This window comes from Leucoraja erinacea, chromosome 26 (assembly GCF_028641065.1).
Source record: "Leucoraja erinacea ecotype New England chromosome 26, Leri_hhj_1, whole genome shotgun sequence".
Lineage (NCBI taxonomy): Eukaryota > Metazoa > Chordata > Chondrichthyes > Rajiformes > Rajidae > Leucoraja > Leucoraja erinaceus.
In genome coordinates, this window is record NC_073402.1 from 24,344,558 (window position 1) to 24,355,619 (window position 11,062).

Here is an 11,062-nt window from a genome sequence, read left to right on the forward strand (position 1 = left end):
TCCAGCACTTAATAACTTTTGCTGTAGATCTTCAATATTGATTCGACCCATGAATAAATCCCCACAAACTCAAATTCCTTTAACCACATTCATAATATTTTCACATAAGAATTCATTGCACCCATCTGAATTTGTTATTGAAACCATAGCAATGGCATCTGCTGACATCATAATTACATATTCAGTGAGTCCTTAGTGATAAAACGTCTGATTTTATTTCAAAGGTAAAGATTTGTGAGTGTTCAAATGCAATTGTCTTTCATATGAAATTCCGTTACCTGCAATTTTGACCACATAATTTTAGACTGTATAATTCTTTGATTAAGATATCGTGCAGTATTTTTATCTTCAGACTGGAATGAATTATCTGTATACATATATTTTCAGTTTTTTTTTCCTGTCTCAAAACCTACTGATGTAATTTCAACTGTTCTTTAATAACTTGCCCAATGACCTGGTCATCCTGTGAGCATCAAGGTGGCAAATCTTGATCAGTTTCTTAACCACTAAGCTTGAACCTTCCCACTTTCCAATGGTAGAGATAAGGGCATCCTGATTAGTTACATGCTGACATAAAGAACTGCAGGTGATGGAATCTGGAGCAAAACACAAAGTGCTGGACTAACTCAGCAGGTCAGGTAGCACCTGTGGATAGGTGATCTTTCAGGTTGGGACCCCTCTTCCGACACCTCTGACTGAAGAAGGGTCCGACCTGAAACATCACCTATCTATTCCCTCTGCAGATGGTGCCTGACCTGCTGAGTTACTCCAGTACTTAGTGTTTTGCTCAAAATTAGTTACATTACCTTATCAAATCTCTGGGCCTTAAATAATTAACTGGACAGGTCAGGAATCAAGAATGATTCTATTTCAAGTGTAGCTCATAGCTGGTGCATTGACAAATATAACCATGAAGTATACTTGAAGCCTTTTTTTCTCAATGGATGAAAGAATATATCACTCTCCATACTATCAGTCACTCAGGAGGGTGTGTCCTATGCTCCCTAAACTGGAAAGCAGATTTGCTTTCTGTTAGGCAGTGATCACAAGACCTACATTGCGTAAAGATCAGGGCTTTGATCGCGGAAGTCAGTAAGTCCCTGCGCTAGATTTTCAACCCAGTTATAGATGAACTGGTGAAGTAATTGTCTGCACGCTCTCGACCAAAGGTTTCAGGTAAGAAAATCATACTGAATGTTTAACATGATGCCATTGAAAGCTTTCAGTTACACACTCACCTGTTGCAAAGGTGCGTCAGGTGTAAGCTGCTTTTTTCGCCCAATTGTTTGCCTGTGATTGTTCCTGAAAACCAAGTGAGGTGGAAAGTCGAATAATCCAAACATAAAGCTGAGAGGTGATGGAATAAAAGGGAGCAGTGGAGGGTGGGGAGAGGGGAAATGAAGAGCAGGGGTGTGAGAGAATTGGATACTGAGAACAGTTTACAGTTTCAGTTTAGTTTATTGCCACATGTACAGTGAAAAACTTTTGTTGCATGTTATGTAGTCAGCATAAAGACAATACTTAATTACAATCGAGCCATTTACAGTGTATACGGTAGATACATGATAAGGGAATAACGTTTAGTGCAAGGTAAAGCCAGCAAAGTCTGATCAAGGATAGTCCGAGGGTCACCTAAGAGGTAGATAGTAGTTCAGGACTGCTCTCTGGTTGCGGTAGGTTGATTCCGTTGTCTGAAAATAGCTGGGAAGAAACTGTCCGTGAATCTGGTGGTGTGCGTTTTCACACTTCTATACCTGATGGGAGAGGGGAGAAGAGGGAATGGCCAGGGTGCCTGGGGAAAAAAAGGGAGGAGGGGAAACAGAGTGTATTGGATTACAGAACAGGGGGAGGAGAATGGAAGAAGGAGGAACTTGCAGGGCAATGTGTGGAGAGAGGAATTGAGAGAGCAGGAAGGAGGAGAATGCAATATGGAACGGCAACGTTTTAAAGGTCGAGAGAGGAAACAAAGGAGAAGCAGCAGGGACTGGAGAGAGCACAGAGAAGATTGATGCCAAGACTTGAGAACCTGAGTTTGTGCAGGCTAGGATTTTATTTCTTGGAATGCGAGAGACTTATCAAGGTGTATATGATCATGAAGGGCATATTGTAGGTGGGTGAATGCACATAAGCTTTTCTCCGGGATTGAGAACTAGAGGGCATAGGTTTAAGATTAGAGGGGAAAGATTTCATAGGAACCTGAGGTGGCATATTTTTCCACACAGAGGGTGGCAGGTACATGGAACCAACTACTAATCAAAGTGGTTGCGGCATATACAGCAACAATATGTAAAGATATTTGGACGGGTACATAGATGCGAAATGTTCAATGGAAGGCAAATGGACTAGTTTAGTGAGCATGGATGTGTTGGGCTGAAGGGTCATCACCTGTATGTACTGTGTCTCTGTGGTTCTATGACTCCATAGCTGACATCTTACTTCATAACACACAGAGGAGCTTCATTTTATCTAAAAATGATCAATAACAAACAAGCTCACAATTTGGACATTTCTGACAATCTGGAATTCAATCCAGCACCAGCCATCCATAGCACTGACTATGTCAAATGATAACAATCGTATGAGTGAAATGTTTGCTAATGGACTCCTGCAGTATGTTGTGTATGGCAGAGCTAAGACTGAGCATTTCATGTCAGTCTGAAGAAGGATCCCAACCCAAAACATCACCTATCCATGTTCTCTGGAGATGCTGCTTGACCCCTTGAGTTATTGGAGCACCTTTTGTGCAAACCAGCATCTGCACTTACTTGCTTCTGCATTGTACATGATGTTACATTTAGTTTCACATCAATTATCTCTAACCCCTTCATCATTTTAACTGATCCTGTATTTTTAAGATGTCTTCCATGTTGCATCTTCCCTTTCAGGTTGTGACCATTCTTCCTCCAAGGGATTGTGAGTGACCATGGTTAGGGAGGCGAGTGGCACTATTGTAATTGGATATTATAGACAATAAACAATTGGTGCAGGAGTAGGCCATTCGGCCCTTCGAGCCAGCACCACCATTCAATGTGATCATGGCTGATCATCCCCAATCAGTACCCCGTTCCTGCTTTCTCCCCATATCTCCTGACTCCGCTATTTTAAAAAACCCTGTCTAGCTCTCTCTTGAAAGCATCCAGAGAACCTGCCTCCACCACCCTCTGAGGCAGAGAATCCCACAGACTCACCACTCTCTGTGAGAAAAAGTGTTTCCTCGTCTCCGTTCTAAATGGCTTACACCTTATTCTTAAACTGTGGCCCCTGGTTCTGGTCTCCCCCAACATCGGGAACATGTTTCCTGCCTCTCGCGTGTCCAAACCCTTAACAATTCATGCAAATGTACTACTAAGGAAGGAATGACTGAAGATCCATGAGAACAGGAACCCTCATTTATTTCACCGCTCAGCTCAGGAATAGAAGATTATTTCATTCATATTCACCATCTCTAAACTAAAGCTTTTAGTTTTAGTTTTAGTTTTAAAGATTCAGTGTGGAAACAGGCCATTTGGGCCACCGAACCTATGCCGAGCAGTGACCCCTGCACACTAACACTATCCTACACACATGGGACAGTTTACAATTTTATCAAAGCTAATTAACATACAAACCCGTACGTCTTCAGGGTGTGGGAGAAAACCGGAGCACCAGACCCAAGCAGGTCACAGGGAAAATGTACAAACTCTATACAGACAGCACCCGTGGTTAGGATTGAACCCGGGTCTCTGGTGTTGTAAGGCAGCAACTCGACCGAACAAAACTAAAACCAGGAGGTGTCCCACGTAAAGATCCCCTTAGGAGCATCTTTTCCAATCACTGAAATTCAAAAGCAAAATACTGGATCAGAAAATCAGCTCAATAGTGAAATAAATGTAATAAGAAAGGTGTATCTGTCACAACTACATAATTCCTCTTTAAATAACCTCACTCCAGTAATGTAACAAGACTCAGAGAGTGGTGGCTGTGTGGAATGAGCTTCCAGTGAAGGTGGTGGAGGCAGGTTCGTTTTTATCATTTAAAAATAAATTGGATAGTTATATGGACGGGAAAGGTATGGAGGGTTATGGTCTGAACGCAGGTGTATGGGACTAGGGGAGAATACATGTTTGGCACGGACTAGAAGGGTCGAGATGCCCTGTTTCCGTGCTGTAATTGTTATATGGTTATATGGTAATAGCAGCAGCTAATTTGAACAAGATCGCACAAGAGCACTGCAATCGATATCTGTTTTCCATGTGATGTTAGCTACAGTTTAGATTTTGGTTAGAACACAAGCAAAAAAAGATGCAGGAAGAGGCCATTGACCTTTCTTTTATGTTCTGCCATTTAATAAGATTAATCCTGATCTTTTAGCTCGGTGCCACCACTTCTCTGCCGTTTCCTCAACATCTGAAGATACACCAATCGGTTTTGAACATATTCATTGACTCAGTCTGAAGAAGAGTCCCTGCCCAAAACGTCGCCAGTCCATTCACTCCACAGATGATGCCTGGCCTGTTGAGTTGCTCCGGCACTTTTTGTTTTGTTCACTTACTAAACTTCCACTGGTTTCTTAGGTTGTAAAAGCCAAAAAACTGAAACACACTGGAGAAACAAATGTCCTCTCATTTCTGTCCTGAATGTTCAACCCCTTCCTCTGAAACTGTGATTCTTGGTTGAAGACACCCAGCCCAAGTATTCCTCAACTCCACCTGTAGTCCCTCAGACCCCAGACGCATCTTGTCCATTTTCATGACATTGTCTCTTCTAAACTCAGTAGAGTGCAGACCTGGAAACTAATCTTTAGTGAGATCTCAATCTTAGGTTGACAACCTCATAACCTGATGTCAAGACAACAGCCTTCCCTCATAGTCAGCAAGACAAAGGAGACAATGATCGACTTCAGACAGCGAAGCGATGCACACACACCCCAGTATACACTGATGGTGCCAAAGTAGAGATGGGTGAAAATTTCAAGTTCCTAGGAGTAAATATCACCACTCTCACCAACTACAGATGCATTGTAGCAAAGATGTTATCGGGATGCATTGCAGCATGGTTTGGGAACAGCTCCATCCAAGACCTCTGCAAGAATTTGCAGAGAATTGCGTTTGCAGCCCAGGCCACCACACAAACCAACCTCCTTACCATTGACTTCATCTACGTTTCACGCTGCCTTGACAAGGCCACCAATGTAATCAAGGATGAGTCTCACCCTGGTCACTCCCTCGTCCCCCCTCGCCCATCAGCCATGAAGTACAGATGTGTGAAAACACATACCTCTGGATTGAGGGACAGTTTCTACTCAGGCAACTGAGCCATCCTATCAACATCTAGATATGATAGGTATATGGACGGGAAAGGAATGGAGGGTTATGGTCTGAGTGCAGGAAGATGGGACTAGGGGAGAATAAGTGTTCAGCACGGACTAGAAGGGCCAAGATGGCCTGTTTCCGTGCTGTAATTATTATATGGTTATTATATGGTTATATGGTTATCTAGTGATCAGACCTGAGCGACAGTCTACCTCATTGGAGACCCTCAGACTATTTTTAATCAGACTTTACTGGACTTTATCTTGATCCAGACTTTACTGGACTTTTTCTCTTTATACTGTATCTGTACACTGTGGACAGTTCGATTGTAATCATGTCTAGTCTTTCTGATAACTGGATAGCAAGCAACAAAAAAGCTTTTCACTGTACCTCGGTACAGGTGACAATATATTAAACTAAACTAACCTATCCTCTGTCATGTTAGAGGAAGTCCAGAGGAAGTCAATAATGACCAACAGACAAGAACGATCCAATTCAACACGAGGGGAATCTCTTTACACAATTCTACACTTGCCAAGGAAGTCTTCACCGGAAGAGGTCAAAGCAGCCTATAGGTAAGGAGGTACAATCAAATCTTGTTGCACTGTTCAATATGTATGAAAGTGATTTATTTTCTCTTTTCTCTTTTTTTTGTATCATTGTCACATTTTCCTGGTACTTTTAAGATTGTTTTCTATGCATTTCTGCTGACTGCAGTTTTCAAACCTCTTGCCTCGCCAGTTTACTTGGGCAGGAGCTGTCCACAACCTTGTGTATGAAGATGCATTTTTGGGCGGCACAGTGGCAAAGCAGTCATTTTTGCTGCCTTACAGTACCAGAGAATCGGTTTGATACTGACTACAGGTGCTGTTTGTACGTGTGGGTTTTTTCCGTTTCGGGTCGAGACCCTTCTGCAGACATTTAGCCTGAAGAAGGGGCTCGACCCGATACATCACCTATTCCTTTTCCACCCGAGATGCTGCCTGACCAGCTGCGTTACTTCAGCATTTTGTGTCTATCTTTGGTGTAAACCAGCATCTCCAGCCCCTTCCGACACGTAGAGTTTGGATAACTCGGATTGACGAAGGGCTGCACTACAGGATAGGATGGCCACGCCAATCAAGTATCCAAGCCAAGTGGGAGAGTGTAGGGTGAAGCTTTGTTGAAGAGATGTGTTTAAGAAGGAACTGCAGATGCTGGAAAATCGAAGGTGTACAAAAATGCTGGAGAAACTCAGCGGGTGCAACAGCATCTATGGAGCGAAGGAAATAGGCAACGTTTCGTCCCGAAACGTTGCCTATTTCCTTCGCTCCATAGATGCTGTTGCACCCGCTGAGTTTCTCCAGCATTTTTGTGTACCTTTGTTGAAGAGAGTTGGAATAGGAGAGTTAGAACAAGGAGGGTTGATGCTTTAGTTCAAAGTATTTCTTTGTCTGCGGTTGATGGGTCTGATTGCATTGCAGGAAGTTGGCGCTGAGGTACCACCCTGATAAAAATCCAGATGACCCTTCAGCAGTCGAATTATTCAAGGAGATAAACAGAGCCCACACCATACTCTCTGATGAAAAGAAGAAGTGCATCTATGACTCGTATGGTTCAGCTGGGCTGCACCTGGCCTCCATGCTTGGGGAGGATGGAGAGAACATTCTGGCTTGGCAGAACAACCTTTGCATGAAGGTGAGCAACACAGTCTTGTCCCTCGTGCCTGGTGCTGCCAGCGGTTTCAACTGCTGAACAAAATTACACATTCACAAATCAATACAATGCAATACAATATACGGCTCTATTCGTCACATTGCACATAAAGTGCAAGTGAAATGAATTTGTCAGCAGCGGTACAATGAGAAAGAACACACAATACACGATAAAAATTTAACACAAACATCCACCACAGCATTCATCACTGTGGCGGAAGGCACAAAATCTGGCCAGTCCTCCTCCATTTCCCCCCCCCGTGGTCGGGACCAGAGTCCAGAGCCAGTCCAGAGCCGGCTCTTCCCCACCGGAGACCGCGGCTTTAGGTTGGTGTAGGCCGCAGGCCGGCGGTCGAAGATTTAAAGTCCCCGCCGCACCCAATCAGATATACTGTAGGTAATAAAAGTGATTTATTGGACTATCGGGCATGCCTTTGGGCTGAGGAAGCAGGTGATCGAAACGCTGTATAACCTGACTCTGTCACTGCACGTGAATTGTTTGTTTGCTTGTCTTACAGTTTGTGAGCTATTTCTGTATGGTCATCACGTGTTGTTGCTGCTGCTTCTGCTGCTGTTTCTGCTGCGGCAAATGTTTGACGAAAGAGGAAAAATGCAATATACCAGAGGACCAGCCCGTGCACGCAGGTAAGGAACTTTGTTGCTAGTGATGTGCATAACTTATTCAAAAGGACGACTGCCCAGAAATGTGATGACATTGCATCAAACTTGGAGTCTTGTGTACAATTTTATTAACCTTACCTAAAAAGAATGTCCTTTCTATGGAGGGAATCATAAGGTCATAAGGAATAGGAGTAGAATTAGGCCATTGGGCCCATCAAGTCTACTTCGCCATTCAACCATGGCTGATCGATCTCTCCCTCCTAACCCCATTCTCCTGCCTTCTCCTCATAACCTCCTCATAACCCTGTACTGATCAAGAACCTATCTATCTCTGCCTTAAGAAAGGCAGGAAAGATTCGCCAGACAGGTTCAAGGGATGAGAGGTCTATTGTATGAGATGAGATCTTATGAAATATACATCTAGTCTCGTGAGTCTAGAAGAGTGAATGGTATCCTCATTACAATAATTTTGTTTCAGAGGACTGTTTCCCCTGAGGTATCTAGATACTAGGGATCTCAAAATAAGAAGTAAGGCCATATAGGAGAGGTTTCTTCAATCAATAGAATGGGATAAAGATACTCCAAATGGAGCGCTGAAAATGGTTCTTATTGATTGAAGGATTAAAATGTAAAGCAATGTTCACAAGATTCTAGAATTTGACGAAACATTTGCATCAAATGCCACCGTTGAACCATGTTTGATTTCTTACTGAGTACAAGACACATTGCTTCAATGACTTTGCACTGAATATTTAATTTATTTTCTATTTCAGATGAATCAAACCCTATTCTGGTTCAACCATTTACCGTGAACAGGGAAACAACTCCATTAACCCAAGAGTTTGAGCACAGCCAAAACGCATATAAATAAGAAATGAGTTATTTGCTTTCAGTGGAGATTGCAGGCTGCTTCAACCTTTGAAAACTGGGTAGAATCTTTAACACTAGCCACTAATCTCCATCATCTGACTTTTGACAAAGAAGTCTTAAGGGTTTGAAGCACAGAAGAACATTTGGCCCAAGATGTTCATTGCATCCATAGACCATGTAAAATCTACTCTATCATGGACTATGGTCATGCAGAGGTGGAACTACATTGGTCTGAACAGCACGTCCACACTAAGTCATTTTGTCCTCAGTCTCCAAAATCCCAAATACTCTCATTACAAAGCCATTTTGAAAACCATCATCATTTCTCTGCAGGTAAACTAAAGCCTTGCCGCCTACATTATTAGCCATGAGCCTTTCATTACTCTAACTACAAAGGAAACATCAGCTTCCATGGAGCATTTGACGAGATAAGTTTTGGTTTACTTGCTGAATGAGTACCCACTCATTTATTTCTCCTTTGTCCCTGAAATGTAATTGGATTTAGAAGTGGGATTAGAAATGTATTTTCTACTAGACCCCCTCAGAACAAAATCATACCGTGAAACTGATAATTTAGATTAATATGAAGGAGAGCAAAATGTGCACACAGAGTGTAGGAAACAGATCATCTTGTTTCTTGGCAAGATTCTTATACGCTTTAACACTTCTTCCAGTGTAAAAAAAAACCCGATTAACTGAAACAGCAAACGACATCCATCTGTAGTGAGATTTTCAACTTTGGTGTTTTGAAAAATAATATTTATATGCTCACAAAACAAGCAAATTCAACCCCCTTAAACTCTACTGTTAAATGGACAATCAAATTCATGCATTACAGCCCACATCTCTATTGTAAAGTTAAAATGTCTTGGTGACTCAGGAGACTGCTTATTATCGATCATAGCAAGTGCAAGAGAAGGTTAGAATATGTTTTGAGTTTATATTTTGCCATTGCCGGGTAAGAGAAGTCGATGATTGTTTTAACACAGGCAAATATCTCAACAAACTTATGAACAGGAAGGGCCCACGAGAAAGCAAGTTAGCCTGCTTTTGGTAGGATGTATAGTGTACAGGACACAGAAAGAAATACATTCTCTCTGTTCAAAGGTGCGATGATCTGATATGTCCATTTGAGAGGGAAGACGATTCTTCAGAAAGACAGAATCTTATCACTTCCTGGTTCATGGCCTCTGATTCAAAGGCACGAATGTTTCCCAATGAGCCACAGCTGTTTGATTTTTGTAAACTCCATAAAGTTATTACATTGCTTCATAAATAAAACTAGGCAATAATCTCCGGGGACTAATTCTGTTATTTAATGATTCCTAGGATGGCAGGTAAACTGCATGAGGAGAGACTAAGTTTACTAGGTTTATTTTTGTTGCACCTATTTCTCCCACTATCCCGCCTCCCCTTTCTCATTCTTCCTGTCCACATCTACCTCCATCCCTTCCTCTGGGCTTCACATTTTACGCCCCTTCTCTCTTATCTCACGGACTTTTGTCCTCTTTTCATCTCTTTCCTTTGTCCACTCATCTGCCGATCGAACCACGCATCCACCTTTCACTTGTCAGGCTTTGTCCAGACCCCAACTCTCTTCCCGATTTCTTCCCCCTACCACAGTCAGTCTTCAGAAGGGTCCCAACCTGAAACATTCCCGATTCATCTCTTCCAGAGATGTTGCCTAACCTGCTGAGTTGCTCCAGCACCTTGTGTCCTATCTTTGTTGGTGTTTAGACGAATAAAGAAAGGGTCTAACTGAACCTTCTAAAATTCTGACAGAGCAAGACGGGATATAAGGAGACTGTGTCTCCAGGCAGAGGTAACAAGGAGGAGAGGGCAGAGTCCCAGGTTATGGAGCAAGAGACTGAGATAAGAAATGTCCTCTCTCACAGGGTGGTGAACCCGCCGAATCCCTACCATAGATGGCTTCCTCCTCTTGCGTATGGCGTGCACAGCCTAAAGTTGTAGGACAACTTGTTCTATTTGATTGTGCACACCAGGTTGATTGCATTTGTCGAAACCGGGCGGACCACGTGTAGGTTGCAATCTCCCAGCCCTCCATAGATGGCTGTACGGACAGGTTGCTGAAACAATTTAAGGAGAGAGATAAATTTCTAGATGCCAAAGGCATCAAGGGACAGAGAGCAGAAATATAGCATTGTGATTGACGAATAGCCATAATAATCATACTGTAAAACAAGGGCTTTACTCCTGCTAATATTTTCTATGTTCAGTTAGAAGGTGAGAGGGGCAAAGCTTAAAGAAGATGAGCAGGGCAATTTGTTTTTTACACAGAAAGTGGTAGGTAGCTGGAATACGTCGCCATGGGTGATGATGGAGGCAGGTACTATCGGGGCATTTAAGAGGCATTTAGATAGTGCTGCAGTAACTCAGCGTATTAGGCAGCACGTCTGGAGGACATGGAAAAATAACATTTCTGGCCGGGACTCTTCTTCAGACTGTGAGACTGGTAGACACCTGGTTACGTGGGGAATGGTGGAACATGAATCACGTGCAGACGGAGGAGATTAGTTTAGCTTGGCATTGTGTTTAGCGCGGACACTGTGGGCTAAGGAGCCTGCT

At 42.8% G+C, this 11,062-nt stretch overlaps 1 protein-coding gene across 1 annotated transcript; it reads left to right on the forward strand.

The window, feature by feature from the left end:
- The first annotated feature begins 811 nt into the window (after positions 1 to 811).
- On the forward strand, positions 812 to 10,677 carry LOC129709838 (dnaJ homolog subfamily C member 5-like). The gene is made up of 5 exons (XM_055656447.1): positions 812 to 1,176; positions 5,739 to 5,866; positions 6,755 to 6,968; positions 7,504 to 7,630; positions 8,380 to 10,677. Exons 2-5 carry the CDS (start codon positions 5,760 to 5,762, stop codon positions 8,475 to 8,477), a joined length of 546 nt encoding a protein of 181 aa, XP_055512422.1. The 5' UTR covers positions 812 to 1,176; positions 5,739 to 5,759; the 3' UTR covers positions 8,478 to 10,677.
- Positions 10,678 to 11,062: the final 385 nt, after the last annotated feature.

Coding starts and splice junctions, on each gene's coding strand:
- LOC129709838 (XM_055656447.1), top strand. CDS start 5,760: ATGACCAACAGACAAGAACGATCCAATTCAACACGAGGGGAATCTCTT. Junction 5,867..6,754: donor GAGGTCAAAGCAGCCTATAG/GTAAGGAGGTAC, acceptor ATTGCATTGCAG/GAAGTTGGCGCTGAGGTACC. Junction 6,969..7,503: donor AGAACAACCTTTGCATGAAG/GTGAGCAACACA, acceptor CTTGTCTTACAG/TTTGTGAGCTATTTCTGTAT.